Source organism: Kogia breviceps, chromosome 5, assembly GCF_026419965.1.
Source record: "Kogia breviceps isolate mKogBre1 chromosome 5, mKogBre1 haplotype 1, whole genome shotgun sequence".
In the NCBI taxonomy this organism is placed as follows: Eukaryota; Metazoa; Chordata; class Mammalia; order Artiodactyla; family Physeteridae; genus Kogia; species Kogia breviceps.
This window is the reverse complement of record NC_081314.1, coordinates 142,041,953-142,062,879: the sequence shown is the minus strand read 5'-3', so window position 1 is coordinate 142,062,879 and position 20,927 is coordinate 142,041,953. Positions and strand designations below refer to the sequence as shown.

The window sequence follows — 20,927 nt, the reverse complement described above, 5'->3', positions numbered from 1 at the left end:
AAAAAGTCATTAGTATATAGCTTAAATAATCATCAATTCAACCTGTAGGACAAGAAAAATAAAACCTGCCATCATTCCAGAAACCCCCCCATCACTCTATGACCCCTCCCAATCAATACCTAACTCCCTCATCCCCAAAAGTTACTAGTATCTTGACCTCCAAAACCAAATTAGTTTTAACTTTATATAAATGAATCTGTTTGCTTAATGTTAGGCTTATGAACTGTAGCTTGTTCATTATCATCATCACTTTATCCACCCTACTTTTGATTGACATGGGATGATTTCCAGTTCAGAGCTATTACGCATACTGCCACTAGGAAGATTCTTAAATGATTTTCGGTATATACAGAGATGCTGTTCTGTTGGCTTTTTTTCCAGTTTTTTGTTTAATCTATTTTTTCCCCTAGTAGTTTATGAAATTCCCTGTGCTCCGTTCCTTCACCAACACTTGGAATCATCAGTATTTCTAACTTCAGCCACTACAGGAGGTGTGTACTCCACTGTCATTTTAATGTGTATTTTCCTCATGACTATGAGCATCTTTTCATTTATCAGCCACTTGGGTATCCACTTAGGTGAAATGCCCATTCAGACTGTTTTTCAATTTTTCTATCAAGATTTTTCTCACAAATATCTAAAACCTAAAAAAATTAGATTTTTTAAACATATTTTGGATATTAAGCCCCTTATTGGTTATAGATGGTTTACACTGTCACTCTCTTAATGGTATTTCTTAAATTAACTAATTTATTTTATTTATTTTTCGGCTGCTTTGGGTCTTCATTGCTGTGCACGGGCTTTCTCTAGTTGCAGCAAGCAGGGGCTACTCTTCGTTGCGGTGCATGGGCTTCTCATTGTGGTGGCTTCTCTTGTTGCAGAGCATGGGCTTCAGCAGTTGTGGCTCACGGGCTCAGCAGTTGTGGCTTGCGGGCTTAGTTGCTCTGCAGCACGTGGGATCTTCCTGGATCAGGGCTCAAACCCATGTCCTCTGCATTGGCAGGCGGATTCTTAATCACTGCACCACCAGGGAAGTCCCTTAATGGTATTTTTTGACGAACACAATCTCTTAATGTTACCAACTTTTGGTTTAAAATTAGTACTTTTGGTGTCTGTTTAAGAAATCTTTCCTTTATACCAAAGTCATGAAGAAATTCTGTTATCTTCCAGAAGTTGGGTTTTACCATTCACATCTAAAGACGGGCAGTGTTCTTGGATCTGTGTGTTTTCAATAGCAATCAAGTTTCATTTCCCCCCAAAATGGACATCCAATTAACCCAGAACCAATTATTAAAAAGAAACGTTCCCCAATGCCCTGTAATGTCAACTTTATCAAAAATCACATACTCATACATACTTGGATCTGTTTTGGGATTCTTTATTCTGTTATGCCGGATAAAGACTTACCTAGATTTCTTACACCTTTGTCTAAGAACCAAATATTGTCTAAATTATGATAGCTTCAGAAGTTTTAATATGTAGTAAAGAATTTTTTTTTCTACAAGAATGTTTTGGCTATTCTTAGCCCTCTCTGTGTCTATGTTTTAGAATTAGCTCATCAAATTCACCAAGACAAACGCATGCTGGGATTTTGGCTGAAACTGCATTGTCTGGAACAGCGCTGTCCAACAGAAAGTTCTGCAATGATGGATTTATCTGCACTGTTTAGTAAGTAGCTACTAGCACAACTGGGCACTTGAACAGTCTTTTTTTCCCCCTTCCCAATCTTAATTCTTCACTTTGCCTTTTTCTACTTGCTGCCACCTTCAGTACAGTGGTGATTAGAGGAGGAGGTACAGGTTCTGCTGTCTTATGCCCAATCTCAGAAGGAAAGCTTTCTATATTTCTCCAGTATTGTGGTTGCTCTAGGTATTTAACTGAAAACCACTATCAGGTTAACGAAGTTCCCTTCTGGCCCCGGTTTGCTAAAACCTTTTTCTCATGAACTGATGCTGAATTTTATTAAATGCTTTTTCTGAACTCCACTGAAATGACATGCGTTTTCTTATTTACTTGGTTAATGTGGTGAAATACACTGATTGGTTTATGAATGTTAAATCAACTGTGGCATTCCTGAAATACAATTTGGTCATGATTATCCTTTTGTAGTAAATTCACTGGTGACATCATCTGGACGTGCAGTTTTCTTTGTGGGTAGGTTTTTCAATTAAATTTCTTAAATATGACTATTCAGGGCTTCCCTGGTGGCGTAGTGGTTGAGAGTCCGCCTGCCGATGCAGGGGACACGGGTTCATGCCCCGGTCCGGGAGGATCCCACATGCCGCGGAGCGGCTGGGCCCGTGAGCCGTGGCCGCTGAGCCTGCGCGTCCGGAGCCTGTGCTCCGCAGCGGGAGAGGCCACAGCAGCGAGAGGCCCGCGTACCGCAAAAAAAAAAAAAAATCTTAAATATGACTATTCAGATTTTACAGTTTCTGGTGTGTCTGTTTTGGTAGGCTATATGTTTCCAATACTATGTTTACTTCGTCTAAATTTCAAATGCATTGTTATCAACTTCTTCATAATATCCTCTCTTATAAGCTTTTCAATCAATGTAGATATAACTGTAGTGACAGCCCCTACACCCAAGATTGGTTAAAAAGTCCTTCTCTTTTCTGCTTGTGATCAGTCTAATCAAAGGTTTATTAATTTTATTAAGTATTCCTCTTTTACTTGTATTTTCTATTTCTGTACTTATCTTATTCCATCGGTTAGCCAGAGAGGTATATTAAAATCTCCCATTTAGGTTATGTACTGCATTACATAAATTGAAAGTTTTTATACCTTCCTGATGAATAAGACCTTTTATCATTATAAACTGCCCGTTTGTTTCCAATAATGCTTTTCACCTTGTCTGACATTAGCATGACTACACCAAGCCTACCTCTTAATCTTTGCATGATATGTCTTTTGTTCATCCTTTTACTTTCAACCTTTGTTTCCTTATATTTTAGGTTTGTTTCTTGTTAAACAGTATGTAGTTGGGTTTAATTCAGGTATGAACACTAATAACCTTTCTATACTTATTCCAACTGTTTTATGTTCCTTTCTTACCTTCTGCTGGATTAAACTTTATATGCCCTCCTTGCACGCAGATTATTTTTTTTAAGTTATCTTATACATTACAATATGGATTATATATCTTTGACTCACCAAAATCTAATTACTCCTTTAGTTTGTATACTATTGTTGCCTTGTGTATGTACACACACACACACACACACACACACACACACACACACCACAAACACACGGCCACAAGACAGTGACTAATCATCCAGCATGAGTAGGATCAGACTAAGAATACGTTTTGGGTGACGGATCAATAACGTTTTGATCTCCAGACAGCCAGGAAAGAAATACAATGAACTGGACAGCTGCTACTTCATTATTACTGTTAACAACTATTCTCCTAAAATACTTGTTTCATTTTCCGAATCTACATCTAGTCAATTACATGCACTGAATTCAACAAGCACTCACTGAGGGGTAAGTAAGGCGTTGTTTTGTGGGGGTGACAATGCTACCCATGATCTATAACAGTCTCAAACTTTAACATGCTTACAAATCGCCTTTGAATCTTGTTAAAACTGCAGACTGGGCTTTCCCTGGTGGCGCAGTGGTTGAGAGTCCGCCTGCCGATGCAGGGGATACGGGTTCGTGCCCCGGTCCGGGAAGATCCCACATGCCGCGGAGCGGCTGGGCCCGTGAGCCATGGCCACTGAGCCTGCATGTCCAGAGCTTACGCTCCGCCCCCGGAGAGGCCACAGCAGTGAGAGGCCTGCGTACCACAAAAAAGTAAATAAATAAAAATAATAAATTAAAAAAAAAAATAAAACTGCAGACTGACTCAGTAGATCTAGAGTAGGGCTTGAGAGTCTAACAAGCCACCAGATAATGCCAATGCTGCTTTGAATAACATCTAAAAAAATTTAACTGCTCATCTTAAGAAAGCTGTCTTCCAACTAATGCAAGTAGCAGAGAGTCCACAAAGAGGCTATATTCTGACTACACAATACACCGTAAGGCTTTTCCCCCCACATTTTGGGGTTTGTGGGTTTTTGGTTTTTTTTTTTAAGACTAAATTCCCATCCTAAGAGTGGTATGGTAGGTGACAAAGAATCTGATTTTCCTTTAAAATTTGCTGTAGGTAATCTAAATGTGGGTCAACAAGAAATAACTATGTTTTTCACTTGTGGGATTTTTTATTAGCTGCACTGGGTCTTCGCTGCTGAGTGTGGGCTTTCTCTAGCTGCGGCGAGCGGGGGCTACTCTTTGTTGTGGTGCACGGGCTTCTCATTGTGGTGTCTTCTCTTGCTGCGGAGAACAGGCTCTAGGCGCATGGGAGTCAATAGTCCAGACACAGAGGTTCAGCAGTTGTGGTGCACGGGCTTAGTTGCTCCGTGGCCTGTAGGATCTTCCAGGAACAGGGCTCGAACCTGTGTCCCCTGCATTGGCAGGCAGATACTTAACCACTGCGCCACCAAGGAAGTCCCTGTGGGATTATTTTTAAAGCTATTTACTACACCATCTGTTTACTATAAAGTCTATTATAACTACTTAGTAACATTGCCAGTTATTTGGTGAAGTGAAAGAAAGATTACGCTTCTAGCACTAAGGCCTGGTATATAGGTGGTGTCTGCCACACGCTCACTGTCTCCTTTCTTAGCTCAACTGTTGCGTGTGAAATCCAGAAAGAGACTCAAGTTTAGTTTCCTCCCACAATTCCAGAAAGTATTTAAGGTATTCATTCATTCATTCATTTCTCTCCTATTACAAGACTCCAAGAAGACAAACTAACATGGGAATTCTTGTCAACCTGATTTCATAATTAAGCAAATCACCATGGTTTTTATTCTTTCTAAAGTTTCCATCTTCCTTTTTAAATCTAAATGTTAATGAGGAAAAAGACTCAGTTCATCCTATAACAGAGATGATGATAAAGAATTAGGTTGAACTACATGAAATTGCTGATATTAGACCTCCTCTGGCCTACAAAACAGCAACTTCATATGGTTTAACCTGTATCTGCCATACTATATATAACCCTTATTCAACTAAATTAAAAATAGTATTTTAGCCCAAGAATGTATCATAAATACATGTTGCAACAGCAGATATTTTAATTTAATGATAAACTTATAAAACTTAATTCAAAATTATCCCTTTTTTAAAAAACATCTTTATTGGAGTATAATTGCTTTACAATGGTGGGTTAGTTTCTGCTTCAAAATCATTTCTTGGAGTGCAACTCCAATGTAATATTTTAAATTGCTGCCAAATAGTATAAAAGGCAAGTGAAAAGTATGCATGTAAGGTCCTGTCTTCATTTTTTATATCCTTCTGAACTCTATGGATCTTTTTTACCATAACCATATCTTCATAAATTTTACAAGTTCATAAAAATGTTGTTGGTAAATAGTTTATTAAAAAATGAAGCAGCTTCCTCACTATGTTCTAAAAAGAAACTTTAACAACTAGAGACCATAACACTAGTAGAGATTAGCATTGATTCTAGAGAGAAACATTCCATGAACGGATCTCAGAGATTGAGAGACGGCAAGACAGAGGCAGAAGTAGACACAGAGGAAATAGCAGACAGAAAAGCCTGGGAGAAGACCCTGAGTGAAAATAACAATCATTTATCTCTGATATGAGACCCCCATGTAGCGCCACTTGTAGCTAACTTGAATTTTTTTAAATTAATATACTGATAGGAGACCATGCTTGTGATAGTATTAATCCACATTAGATTTTAAAGAGACAGAACAATATTAAAGAACAAAAATAAATGAAAATAATTCAAGTTAATTAAAACTAAGACATTCAAATGCAGAAACTTTTATGAGGCTAAGTTTCTGAGACAGAATCCCCTAAGAAATCACAGAAAGGCAACCAAGCTTAAGTGGGAAGAAATCTGCGAGGTCTCTAGCAACAAGACGCACCCATAGCAAAAGAGAAGAAAAACGTTAAAGGAGTAGCCAGTTGCACTTTTAATGATGGCTGGAAAGAAAAATACACATTAAGAGGGTAATTGAATGGAAGTTCACGAGTAAGATATCATTAGTACTAAGAACAGTGCCTGGGACGTGGCCTGCATTCAATAAATATTTGTTCAGTGAAAGAATGAACTGAATCCATCAGGAATGTTTAAACGTGAAGAAATGGTTCAAAAAGGGACGGAGAAAGCTGAAGGGGGTGAGGATGAAAGAAGTACTTTTAAAATGGGGGCTCGGGGCTTCCCTGGTGGCACAGTGGTTAAGAATCTGCCTGCCAATGCAGGGGACGTGGGTTCGAGCCCTGGTCCGGTAAAATCCCACATGCTGCGGAGCGGCTAAACCCGTGCGCCACAACTACTGAGCCTGCGCTCTAGAGCCCGCGTGCCGCAACTACTGAAGCCTGTGCACCTACAGCCCGTGCTCCACAACAAGAGAAGCCACCAAAATGAGAAGCCCACGCACCGCAACGAAGAGGAGCCCCTGCTCGCTGCAACTAGAGAAAGCCCGCGCGCAGCAACAAAGACCCAATACAGCCAAAAATAAAAATTAAAAATATATAAATAAATAAATAAAATGGGGGCTCATGCCAGACATAAAGAACAGTCTAATCACAGCACAGGCTACATCTATTGCTGACAGTCAATTTCTCTTACTCACCTTTACATCCCAAGCACATATGACAGTGCCTGCCTCCACAGGTGTTAAATAAATACACATTAAGGTGAAACTATGTTATGATTCTATAAATTATCTAATTTTAAGAACAAATGAACTGATTTCTTATTACCCTCTAGTTAGTGGCCAATATGTATCACCACAGAATGCATGTGTACGTGTATACACACACACACACACACACACACACACACGCGCGCGCCAAAACAGCATATTCAATTGTCTACAAACAGGATGAAATTGCTCATATAAGACCTAAACAAATGCTCGAGTTTATCAATGAGATGTTAAGTAAATCTGTGCATTAAATTGTTAAGAATAACAATAGTATAGGAATAAAAATATTTCTCTTTAAAGCCTATAATATCAGACTTCCACTTCTGACCATTTTAGAGCACCTGGTACCGAACTACCTCATTCACAACAAACCACTAAGAAACTGGTCAAAACAGATGAAATGACTGTTTTCAGACCCTGGACAATAGGCCGCACAGAACAACTTCTTTGTGTGCCTAGTGATCACCGAGAAAAGGGAAACAAACTTGGTGAGCCCCACAATCACCTTGGCTTTCTAGCTGGAGACAACTTCCAGAGTACAGTGCAGGGAGGGGAGCCCAAACAGAACACACAGTGGTCTTACTGAACTGAGGAGATAGAGATGAGAGTTCAAGGCTACTGAGCTGGCTGAAATCTGGGGGGCAGGCAGTAGAAATAAGGGAGTTATGCAAAGAAGGAGCTCCATTCATCTATACCTGGGGATGCCCTTGACTGTGCGGCCAAATACCAAGGTGCACAATCATCAGGCGAAGGTCCATGAGGCCACGCAAAGAGCAACAGGCAGGGAGCTGAAAGCTGAACAACTACTAGAACCTGCCCCAGACTGGGAGACAGTAACCGTTCGAAATCACTTAGGGTGGAGAAACCCCGACAAACACCACAGACATTCAACAGAGACCCCAGAAAATCCACACTTTAGGAGGAAAGCTATACTGGTCCTATGAAAGGCAGCCTTCCACTTGTCATAACAGAGACTGAAACAAACCTCAACGGATCAAGATGATCAACAAGTAAGTTAACCGCCCACAAGGACAAAATTCAACACTTCTTAAAAGGACAACAAAACCCAGATGCTCAACAGCCCAGCATTCTTAACGCCCATATCCAATCAAAAATCACTAGGCACACAAAGAAGCAGGAAAATGAGATCTGTATTCAGGAAGAAAATGCCTCATTAATAGACTCAGAAATGATAGAAATAATGAAATTAGCAGACAAAAAATAGATTAGAAATCTTTTAAAATATAAAGGAAATTATGGACAAAATAAAAGAAAAAACAGCAAATCTTAACAGATAAATGGAAAATATAAATAGGAACCAAAAAGAAATTCTAGAAATGAAAAATAACTGAAGTGAAAAATTCACTAAATGGACCTAATAGGAGACTAGACACTGTGGAAGGGGAAAAAAGAAAAAAAAAATCAGCGAATTTAAAAACAAAGCAACAGGCCTTCCCTGGTGGCGCAGTGGTTAAGAATCTGCCTGCCAATGCAGGGGACATGGGTTCGAGCCCTGGTCCAAGAAGATTCCACATGCCGCAGAGCAACTAAGCCGGTACGCCACAACTACTGAGCCTGCGCTGCGCACTAGAGCCCGCGAGGCACAACTACTGAGCTTATGTGCCACAACTACTGAAGCCCACATGCCGAGAGTATAAGACACTATAAATTAAGGATGCATGTGGTAAGCCCTCAAGCAACCACTGAGAAAGACTGGATGGATGGATGGATGGATGGAAAGATGGATGGATTATCCTCAACTAGATCACAGAAAATCTTACTTAGCCCTAAGTAAGACAGTAAATGGTCCTTTACCCTTTCAGTTACTAAAGGCAAACCAAATTCTTATAGCTGAAGTAAAATGTCAAGCACTTATTTTTAATAATAGCATCTGGAACACAAAAAGGATTAAAATAATCACTCAAGATACAGCTGCCAGACTCTATAATTATTATACTATACATAGTATATATAACACGTAATATGGGTAAATTTATATTTCTCCCAATATTCTAAAATTATAAAATATGCTTCAATAGAAAAAAATAAATAAAACAGATAATACTACCTGGTTATTTTATGGGTGACCAGCAGCTATGAAAAAATTCCAAGTGGAAAAAAAGAAATCCCTTTTTTCTTATACTGTCCATTAAATTAAAATGTTTAATCAGTAATAAGCCCACCTAAATAAAAGATTTCCCCCTTTAGTAGGAAACAAGATGTCAAGCAGCCTTTGAGCCCTTAATTTTTAGGAATGGGGGGTGGGGCTGAAACAAAAGACAAGTAAACATACACAATGTCTGGAGAGAAATTTTAGAAGCGAGATTAAACCTTTCAAGAGATCAATTCCAACTACTTGAAGAAAATGAAGATCAGGGATTTTCTACCTTGGCCGGTAGCTACTCAGTGACGGATCCCGATGAGAAGCCGGTCGGCCTCCCAGGGCAATCACGTTACTGCAGCGTACACTCCCCCCGCCCTCCTCCAGCTTTGTTAACTACTGACTCCCGAGGACTCAGAACAGTGCTCACCATGCAGTCGACACGCTGTAAGTAACTGCTGCCTGACCAACTCACCGTGCAGTACAGAACGAGCACAGACATTTACAAATTTATGTAATAAGAATCTGCCATTAGGAGAAGATTTAGAAATGCCAACACAAAAGATTATTATGTTACAATAAATTAAGCATACAAGCCGCTGAATTTTAGGTATGATTAACTGGTAACTGATTGTAAATGACTTCAACAAAACTTTTCTAAAACTTAAAACCAAAATTTTACTGGAAAAATTACATGCTAAAGAAAGCAACATACTTCAATTAACACAGCAACCAAAATAATGGCCACTTGAACAAAATGCTCACAAACATGCTTTTGAGGCAAATTAAGTTTGAGGGAAATACAAGAAAAAAATGGTTTATCTTCATGATGGTAGCTGCATGATTCTTGTTGGCTCATAACTGTTTCAAAGTTATATAGCCTCTAACCCATCCACCCCACCCTACTCCAGTGCTTCGGGGAAACAAAAAGCAAACTTGTTCCTGATAGTTTAATTTTAGATGCTGTTTCACCGGACAGCCCTGCAGAGGGGCAGAAAAAGATGCCTTTTGAACGAGCAAAATCCAGCTCTCAGCACAAGGGAACAGCAATGAGACAACAGCTGCTGCAGCAGCCTTTTCTGGCAATATCAGTGTCTCAGTAAAAAAACAGTGTCACCTATAAATATAGGACCTAATTTACATAAATTTCTTTCTAGCCACAGTATGAGAATAACATGATTTATTCAACAGGTAACTAATCAGGCTAGAGGAGACCAAGATTCTAAAAAAAGAAAAAAATCTACTACCACTATGAGAATAAAAGTATTTTCAAGAATCCAGAAGATCTACACACGACAGTGCTGGTTGCTCTATCAGGCATCCAGGTTAGTACCGAAGAAAATGAGCAAATAAGTGGGGTCCTGACTAGGACGCTTGTGTAAATGCTAAACGCTTGTCTAACTGAAGGAGTCACATGCTCACTGCAGTCATCTGGCCTTCAGTAAGTTTAACCTTCATAAATAAATAAAGATACAGAAAGTATTACAAAAATGATGTAAGTCATTCAAACTGACAAACTATACTGGTTAAAATCAAGAAACAATTCTTTCAAGCAAGCTAAGGAACGATCATCACTCAATCAGACGGGAAGCCGGACCTGAGAGTCTAGCGTGCCTTTCATCGAACGAGAAGGGACAACAGTGACCAGACAGCTGTCCCTCATGCCGTACTTGTCAGAAGATGTACCCTTATTCATGCGTTAGCAAATACAATCACCTGAGACAGGGTTAGCGGTAGTTGACAATGCATCAAACAGTTAAAGTCAGCCTAACCAGCAGTAACGTGACATGTGCATTCAATGAACGCCACCTCCCATTTTCAGTCAGAAGATGGGGCTTTCATTCACCTCCTCTCAGGTCAGAGTCATCTGTGGGACAGTTAAGGGAAAGCACTGGAACCATCCAGATGGGATAACTGTAGATCTCAAGCTGCTCATAATCACCTTTGTGAAGCTCTGCTTTCCGTATCTCAGATTCCTCTGTAACAGGCAAATTTAGCATATTCATTTAACAAAACCGGTAAAATGAGAAATACACCAGGAAAGTTCAAGCTTGCTACATAGAAATACACTGAACTAGGATTTAAGACTTCCTCTCCCTTGCTGTAACACACCTGCGCAAACGCAGCATGGTAACGAATAAGTCAGTTTCCTCACACATGAAATGAGATCGTTCATCATCTTGTCCAGTCACATAAACGCAAAGTATTCCTTCCTTTGTAAAATGCCATGGATTTGAAATGTTACACAGATCATTGCCAGAGAAAAGGAAAGGCTGTGCTCAAAAGTCTCTGTTTAGAGCTTAAATGATACATTTTAATAAATGGTGGTTAGATTCTAATTTATGTCCTTTTTAAAAAAATCTACACAAAAACATAGTAAAATACTATTTATCTAAAAAAACCTTTAAATGTCTTATATATACATATATATACACACAAAGTATATACACGTATATACACACACACACACAATGTATGAATATGTTCATACATATAAAAGCTGAATTACCCAAAGATGCTCCCTCCCCCACCCCATTCCAGGATTTTTCTTCAGATCTCTTGACCATGACTTTGCTAGGGCCCATACACACTACAGTTGCCTTCCAAAACCTTGGAAGTACAAAAGGAAGAGAAACCATATATTACAACACATCTAAAAGCTGAAATATTATGAAGCTATTAAAAAGCTGAACACTGCCTGCTTAGCTGCCTTCCCCTCCAGGAAGAAGAATCAGAACACAGAGGCGGCTAGGAATACAACACAGGCAGAAATGTCACCTACCACAGGCTGCCGTCACTTCAGCTATGCCACAACCATGCCACGTTACCAAGTGTCTGAAGATGCTACTAAGTTTCAGGCACATAAAGTTTCTTTGGAAAGAAAGCTGCCCCATACGTTCCCTCATCTTTGCCTTTGCCTTCTCCCAAAGCAGGCACAGCAACAGCAGCTGAGAAAGAAAAAAACACTTTTGAAATTCTTTCCCTCTCTGATCCCAGGCGGAAAAGAGGAGAACCGTACACATAACTCCTCTCCTCACTCTTTTTTCGTTCTAGCTAGACAGCTGTTAAACATACAGGATATTTTTAAATCTAGTGAAGTACTCAGCTGGGCACCTATATTGAATTGCAGCGTAATACTGAAAACTACCCAATGAGGCAATCATTTGGCCTTGCGATTCCAATTACAACACTGTGTATTTACAGGGATTTTCCATGACAAAACGCCCCAAAGGCAAGATATTTATCTGACCAGAGACACTTTAAAAGTTAAGCACTGAGCAAACTGTTAACTGTTCACAGAGGTTATAAAATGTAATAATATTTTAAAAGGGAACACTTCATTAAAAGTATATTTATGTAGCAAATAAATACATCATTTTAGAGCTCATCATTAGTTTTCCCTCTTCCATATCAACTGTGCAAAAGTGTTTAAAATTTGCACCTGAGTTCCATGCCAAATGAAAATAGTCTGGAAAATGTTACTGTCCAAAGTGTTATACAATATCCTTAAATATATAAAGCTCTCTAATGATACAATTAAAAACATGAAAATCTGCCCCCACCCCCCGAAAAAAGGCAAAAGATGCAATTCTCACAAACCAATAATAAGCATATGGGAAAACTTTCAAACTCACTAGAAGTCAAAAAGTAAGTCAACAGGTAAATAACAATGAGATTTCATTATTTACCTCTCAAACAAGCACATTTTTCCAAACCAAAGGGAATAAATGCCCTCAGTAGTAATAGTAAGAATAAAGCAGGTTTGTATGACCCTTTACCAGAATGCTCTGTCTATAGTTTTTCACAACTAAAGAAAAAGTAATAAAAGTAAAAAATAGTAACAACATTCACTAAACTCTTCTTCCATGCCAAGTTTTGTTCCAGTATGCCTCATATCCAGGAAAGCTCCAAGAATTAGGTGGCATCATTACAGCATCTGCTACACTTCACACAGAAAGAAACTGAAGTCCAGCAGCTGCACAGGGGCCGTAATGTGGTGGCCTCATGCTCATGGCTGGTCAGTGGTAACACAACCCAGGCTCTGCAGAGTCCACTCTCCTCACCAGGGGATGCCTCAAAGAAAGAAGGAGTGGGAAGTGCTCAAGAGACACGAGAAACAGCTCCTACAACACGAGACTGCTAGGTCCCCCCCTTGCAAAGGAGTGAAGATAAACTGAACTAGCAGGGAAGAGATGGAGGCTGAGAAAGAGCACCCTGCTTGAGAATGTCCCTTCCCAAGTACCACCTGCTTGAATCCAAGTGAAAATAAATGCAGCACGGATGCATCCAATTGGATGGCTGTGGCCAGAAGAGAGGGGAATTTAAAAAGGAATCTAGGAAAAGCAGATAAACTTCACATCAAGCTTTACAAAAGTACCTTCCTAAAAAAGCCAGTTCTCAGCCTCCATGAATCTTGTGAAGAGCTCACAAAAATGTCCTGTGGAAAAAGACAAGACCGGGAAGCGGGCCACAGTCCAGACCGACCTCCACCCACAGCCTCACCCTGGCAGGCCCTCCCTCAGGCTCCAGCCCCAGCTCTCCCAGGCGCACCCTCCGCTACTCTGTCCGACCAACTCCCACTTCTCTTCCAGACAGCGGTTCAAATGTCACTTCAAGTGTGGCTGGAGAACACAGACAGAGGAGTAGGCTACAGACTGAAAGGAAGGCTGGACCAGAGTCTTTCTGCCAGGATAAGAGATTTGGATTTTGTAAAACAGGTAAGAGGGTGCCAGAGAAAGGGTGCCAGGAGTGACACCACTCCAGTTGTATTTTCAACTATAGAAACACACACTCTGGAGTGTCTGGATTCAATTTTGCCACTCACTACCTAGCTACTGAGTGACTGGATAATTCAATCTCTGCCTCCCTTTCCATCTGCAGAATGGGTTAATAACAGTGCTGGAACCTCGAGACTATTATGAAAGTTAAAGACAACGTTTTAAACCAGGGGTCCCTAACCGCCAGGCCACAGACCGTTACCGGTCCCGGTCCGCAGCGTGTTAGGAACCGGGCCGCACGGCGGGGGGTGAGTGCAGGGCCAGCGAGCGAAGCTTCATCTGCCGCTCCCCGCCGCCCCCCAGCGCTGCATCACCACCTGAACCACGCCCCATCCACGCCCCCGTCCATGGAAAGGCTGTCTTCCACGAAATCGGTCCCTGATGCCAAAAAGGTCGGGGCCGCTGTTTTAAACAATACCTGGCACATGGCAGTGCTCAACAGATGTTCTGTTAGATGTTCTATTATTTAAGCTTATCATCATTGATGTGTAATACGGATTGCAACAGAGAGAAACCTCAAGCAGAAATCAATTAGGGGCTTATTTCAACAGTCCGAGCAAAGGACTGGGAGAGCCTTTAAGAGATTAACGTCAAAAAAAAAAAAAAAAAAAAAAAAGGAAGATGTATGAAGAGACACCATGGGATAGAAATGACAGGACTTAAAAACTTGTTTAAAGATGGAAGATGAGAGACAAGCTGGTTTCAAAAATGGCTCAGTGGTTTTGAGCCTAGGCGACTTAGGAAACAGCGGTGACGATGAGAAAGTCTGAACAGGGCACTAGGTTGAATGAGCACATGTCCTTAAATGTAATGACTTGGTCAAAAACTGCTTCCTAGTACATATCAGCAGTTTTCATGCTATCAAGCACATGACAGTTAAAACTTTATTGAGAAGAGAAAGGAGAAAAGGGTACAAAAACAATAGAAGGAGAAGGAAAAGAGTGTGGCAGAGAAAGACGAAAACTGGCCCGGGGAGGAGAAGCCCACGGTTCTGGGCCGAATTCAGAGGTCAACTACGTGACGCTGGGGAAAACATGCCACCTGTACCAACAGCCCCATCCCATCACATGCCCTGCTGCGTCACACACAGAGGAAGTCTCACCATCTCTGTGGGGCTTCTTCAAAATATACACATGCCTGTCCTTTCTCGCCCACCTCTGAAGCGTTTTCCTAGAAAGCCTCTGTTCCTGACAGGTGTCAACTTAAGCCGCTTTGGATGCTCTCGGGCAGAGAAAAGGTTGGACGCCATGAAGAGCCATCCCCGCCGTCACTCCCAGCCTTGACATTATCGCATTTGCCTGAGCAAACCTCAGTCAGGAACACACGACTGCCCCCAGAGCAAGCGCAGCTCACATTTCCCGGTCAGACCACGACTACAGGCGCGCCTTGTTCTACCGCGCTTCACTTTACTGAACTTCGCAAATATTGTGGTTTTTACAAATTGAAGGTTTGTGGCAACCCCGAGTCTAGCAAGTCTATCGGCACCATTTTTCCAACAGCATTTGCTCACTTCACGTCTCTGTGTCACATTTTGGTAATTCCTGCAATATTCTGAACTTTTTCATTATTACTACATTTGTTATGGTGATGTGTGATGAGTGATCTCTGGTGTTACTATTGTAATTGGGGGTTTTTTGGAATTTTTTAAATCAAGGTATGTACTTTTTTAAAAGACATAATGCTATTATTGAACACTTAACAGATGATGGTCTAGTGTAAACATAACTTTTATATGCACTGAGAAACCACAAACTTCATGTGACTCACTTTATTGTGGTTGCCTGGAATCGAACCCACAGTATCTCTGAGGTGTCCCTGTGTATATCTATCTATATATATGGGAGGTGTCCATCACAATGTAGTCAAAAGCCTACTTCCAATGTTCAATACCCGTTTCTTGTCCTCATTAGATGTCCTATAAAGTCACCTAGGTTTCCCAGAGCACATAATCTTAACTTCTAAACTGTTTTAAAGGCAACATTTTTTGAATGACCGTATGACACTATAACTGGATATATTATCCCAAGTAACAGTAAGATTAAACACTTTTTAAATTAGAAGAGTTGATGTTTTCCATTAATTCTACGGGTATATTCACGATTTCTACTTATTACAATACTTTTAAAAACGGTCTTTAAAAGTTTTATTTACAACATCAACACGTGAAAACATGAGATCATGACCTTAAAAATCTGTGTTAAATTCCTCTGCCTCACTTTGAACAGATGTGTTACATCAAACGATCTCCGTAAGCATCCCAAACTACTACTGAAAGCAGTTCCCCCATGCTTACATGTCACCCTCAAACAGACCTCTTATTCAAATAAAATAGTGAACAGTAACAGTATACCCCATAACAGAAGAGACAGTATAGAAGACTGTTTAAGAACTCAACTATGTAAGGGCTGAGGAATAACCTGGGGAAATAACCTTATTTTATATTCAGACGTGTACAATGCAGATAATTTTAATCCCAAATATAATCACAATGCTAAAAACTAGATTTGATTACGTGAATTTTAACACAGAAAACACTTCTTTTTCTGGCCAAATGACACCAAAGAAAGAGAGACAATGCACGCCAGCAACGCTTCTTCCCACTTCCCACCTAAAAAGAGGGTTTTCTTTTTTTTTTTTTTTTTTTTTGCGGTATGCGGGCCTCTCACTGTTGTGGCCTCTCCCGTTGCGGGGCACAGGCTCTGGACGCGCAGGCCTAGCGGCCATGGCTCACGGGCTTAGTTGCTCCGCGGCATGTGGGATCTTCCCGGACCAGGGCACGAACCCGTGTCTCCTGCATCGGCAGGCGGATTCTCAACCACTGCGCCACCAGGGAAGCCCGAGGGTTTTCTTTTCCTTTCTTTTTTTAATTAAAAAAATTTTTAATTGAGGTATAACTGACATACAGCATAATATTAGTTTCAGGCGTACAACATAATGATTCAATTTTCTAAGTCATTAGGGAAACCACTTTTAAGATTTTTAAAATAACTCTCAACTAATATCTAAAATGAGGGGAAGAAATAGTTATAACACAATCCCAATTAGAAATTTATGCTAAACAAACTGGATTTGGGTTTCTTAAAATATAATTGAAGAACATACCTCTTCCAAGGAGGTAAGATAGCGGAACATCTCTCATCCTTCCTACCTGGGCTGCTAGACCCCATTTCCAACCACTTCCTCAGGGGCCTTCCTCCATCAAACTGCCCCTCTATTATCATCTACCTCTCCCTTCCAGTTCTGTCAAACATATAAATATGCTATATTTCCTTACTGTTAAAACAAAATCCTTCCTGGATTCTACAGGCTCCCTTAACAACCAATCTATCTTCTAATTCATTCATTCAACAAATATTTACTGAGCCCCTACTACGCTCTAGACCTAAGCTGTCCAATAGGGCAGCCACTAATCACAGGTAGGGCTACTCAGTGCTTGAAATGCATCTGGTTGGAACTGAGATGGGCTGTAAGTGTACAACAAATGTAAAACATACAAGATTTCAAGGACTTAGTACAAAATAACAGAATGTAAACTCTCAATAATTTTTAACTTTAAAAAATATTTTTCAGATATATTGGGTAAAATAAAATATATTACCAAAATTAATGTTGATTCTTTTTTCTATTTTTTAAACTGTGACTCCTAGAAACTTAAATTACATAGGTGGCTTACATTATATTCTACTGGACAGTGCTGTTCTCGATAAAGTTCTCAGCATTAAGGCCAAAAATGTGAAGACAAAGGGCAAAGTCTCTGTCTTCCTGGAGTTTGTATTTTATTGCTGGTGGGGGGAGGGCAGGATCCCTGAGACAGTAAGTGAACTTTATAATATCAGAAAAAATGTCCGATTAGTGTTCTGAAGAAAATAAGACAAGGAAAAGAGAAACTGGGTGTGGAGGGGAGCTGTGTCTTCTCTTCGCTTCGCATCCCTCACAACAGAGAAAAGGCAGCCAGGTTTCCCCTCTAGTACAAACTCAAACAGACTGGCAGTGGCCATCTGGAGCGCATACTGTTACAGATTCCAAGGCTAACTTGAACCTCGGTTTAGAAAGCACGGCATGCTGTGTCTGCCCAGGCTGGAGCGGAGAGGAATGCCAAGTGCAACCCACTTCTATAAACTGCATCCCCCCCATCCATCCACTCAAGCTAGAGACCGCAGAGCCTTATTCACTGTCTCATTTCCCCCCCGCCCTGTGCACGTGCATGCGTGCACACATTATATATACACACATACACACACACACACACACACACTCTCTCTCTCTCTCACACACACACACACACACACACACACACACACACACACACACACACACAATCCAACTACATTCTATGACTTTGGCCTCAAGAATGTCGCACAAATCCATCTGCTTACTTCTATACTCTTTGTCAAGATCTCAATTCAGAAGAAAGTGTTGAGGAGGATTCTACAGTACCTGCACCTTCTCCCCACCGCTGTCAAAGTTTGCTTCCTTAGAAAAGTTTCAAGGGGCTTCCCTGGTGGCACAGCAGTTGAGAGTCCGCCTGCCGACGCAGGGGACACGGGTTCGTGCCCCGGTCTGGGAGGATCCCATGTGCCGCGGAGCGGCTGGGCCCGTAGGCCATGGCCGCTGAGCCTGCACGTCCGGAGCCTGTGCTCCACAACGGGAGAGGCCACAGCAGTGAGAGGCCCGCGTACCGCAAAAAAAAAAAAAAAAAGTTTCAAGATCCCCCAACACCTTGAGACATTCAGAGCTTCCAGGTTTAAGTGTTTACAGCTCTCATCTCATTGTCACCATTCCCTCCATCCTGTCCCCCCATCACACGTCACACATCCTTTCTCTCAGGTGCTCTGACAGTGTCTGAGCGTAAGTTTTCCCTCTATCTAGAATACTCCCTTTTCTTTTTTCAGCTCCTAGAAATCTTGAACTCAAACTTCAAAACCCAGATGTAATGTCATCTTCTCTTAGAAACCTTCCCAGAATCTTACAGTGAGCTGCTCCCTGCTCCATTTCTTTTCCTACTGTTCTGCTGTTAGCACAGCAAGCGTGCTCTGTGCCGAGTTATCAGCACGCCCTCACAGTTAGCACCCTTGAGGGAAGGACTGGTCTTATTTGTTCACGTATGCTCATAAATACAACAATGCAAAGGCTTAAAGTAGGCACTTTAATAAATGAATGAGTGAATGAAGCAAAGAGAGATACAGGAATCCCCTGCCCACAACCCTCTAACCTGGGTAAGGGACTCCTCATGAGCTGCCATCCCACCCTAACTGCATTAGAATGATTTCTGTGCTCATCCACTGAACTACGAGAAGGCCAGGATGTCTCTCTCACTCACCTCTTTTAAGCCAGCACATAAAGGCACTCAATAAATATTTTATTCAGTGAGGGGGTGGATGAACAAATATTATCAGGCATCAAGTTCCCAACCTCAATTTATAGAGGGGGCACCTGCAACCCAGAGAGTTTTAACGACTTGTCAAAAAAGGTCAGTGGCAAAATCAAGACTGGAACAGTCTCCCATCTTACACCAAAATATGGGACATTTTCTCCTGATGAAAAGGTGCTCAAGTAGGGGTTTGTCACTTTTTGGTCACTTGGTCTCTGGACACTCACCACAGTTTGTGGGAATCACCGAAGACAAAAAAAGCCATGCCTCCTACTATAAAAGCTGACCAGTAACAAAACTCTGCTCTTCCTCACTCCTTGGTACTTAGGGCTTCGCTAGCAACCCAAGTTCGATCCGTCAGAGCGAGCATCTTGAGGAGTCACTTCTGAAGGCGCACAGACCGTGAGAGCACACTCACCGCGGGGGCGGCACGGACAAAGCTCGCGGGGCGCCAGGACCAGGCCGGTGGCCGCACCCGGCTGTGTCCCCTGCTGCCCGCCACTGTGGCTCCTACTTATTGTTCCAGCACACTCTCCAGCTTTCCAACCAATTCTGCGAGCTAACTTATAGCCTTCCATTAAATTCATTTTCTTCCCAAATTAGGAAAGGATGCGTTTTTCTGCATCCAAGAACCCTGTCACACATAAAGGAACAATGAAGGACAATCACCCAAAATGGGGGGGGGGGGGGCGCACGTGGTGGAAGTAATTTAGCAGAATCACGAGGGGATGAGAAAAGGAACAATGAAAGAAAAAATTACATAGACTAAATCAAGGTCTTGCTGGTCATATTTATGGTGGCTGCATTTGCCACGTGGACAAGACTGCTGATCGGTAACTAAAGGCACTTAGTTATCCCCTGATTCAACAGTCAGTGGGCTACTACATGAACAAGAAATAAACTTCTAATTTAAAATCACTGAGGGCTTCCCTGGTGGCTGAGTGGTTAAGAATCCTCCTGCCAATGCAGGGAACACGGGTTCGAGCCCTGGTCTAGGAAGATCCCACATGCCGCGGAGCAACTAAGCCGCTGCACCACAACTACTGAACCTGCACTCTAGAGCCCAAGAGCCACAGCTACTGAGTCCACGTGCCACAACTACTGAAGACCACAGGCCTACAGCCCATGCTCCGCAACAAGAGAAGCCACCGCAACGAGAAGCCCACGCACTGCAACAAGGAGTAGCCCCCGCTTGCCACAGCTAGAGAAAGCCCATGCGCAGCAACGAAGACGCAATGTGGCCTGAAATAAATAAAAATAAGTAAGTTTTTTAAAAATTATTTAAAAAATAAAATAAAATCACTGAAATGTTGGGTACGTTTGTTATACCAGTTAGCTTACCATAATGAATACAGAAAGTAATATCTACCCAGAAAGGTTAGTAAATACTTAAAAGAAACGTTATTTCCCAGTTTGAAAACAGTGATCAGATGTATGCCACCTCCCATTAGTAAGGATCTGGGCTAATATAAAGCTACCACCCAGAGGTTAAGGAATGTGTTTTTGGTTTTGAGAAGGTAGACTTTTTCTTGGTGAATAAGTACAAAAGCAGAGTGTGGGAGGGAGTGAATTAATGTGAATCTTCAAGTCAAATAAAATAATCCCTGTCTTATATGTATTTCCCTCCATTGTTCAATATTTGAATTCAAAGAAACTCAGTATACAGATTTTTTTTCCAGGATAAACCATGAACTATATACACTAGAAGCATGTAAAACCTTACCGTTTTCCTATAAATTTTCATTATGAACACAAAGTTGTATTACACAAAGTGCTACCTACTCAATAGGTCGCTTGGGGGACATCCCAGCCTCTAAAGATCTGGAGCCACTTAGGTCTGAAATGGGGACCAGACATCAATATGTTTCAACAACTTCCCGGGTGATCAGATTATGGGGTCCCTCTACGAGAACGAGGATTCTGACTAAAATTTGTGAGATTTAGAACAG

General features: G+C 41.3%; 1 protein-coding gene across 13 annotated transcripts in view; it reads right to left on the bottom strand.

Moving 5' to 3' along the window:
• DYRK1A (dual specificity tyrosine phosphorylation regulated kinase 1A) overlaps positions 1 to 20,927 on the bottom strand; it is a 145,851-nt gene that overhangs the window by 44,860 nt on the left and 80,064 nt on the right. For 3 of the 13 annotated variants that reach the window (XM_067035072.1, XM_067035071.1, XM_067035073.1), the window contains one exon: positions 10,676 to 10,807. The exons of 6 other annotated variants lie outside the window; for them this stretch is intronic. In XM_067035072.1, coding sequence (XP_066891173.1) covers positions 10,676 to 10,807 — 132 coding nt within the window. Of the gene's footprint in view, positions 1 to 10,675; positions 10,808 to 11,611; positions 11,870 to 20,927 lie in introns of those variants that run through there. 4 more of the 13 variants (XM_059064054.2, XM_059064055.2, XM_067035075.1 and 1 more) reach the window with 4 other exon arrangements.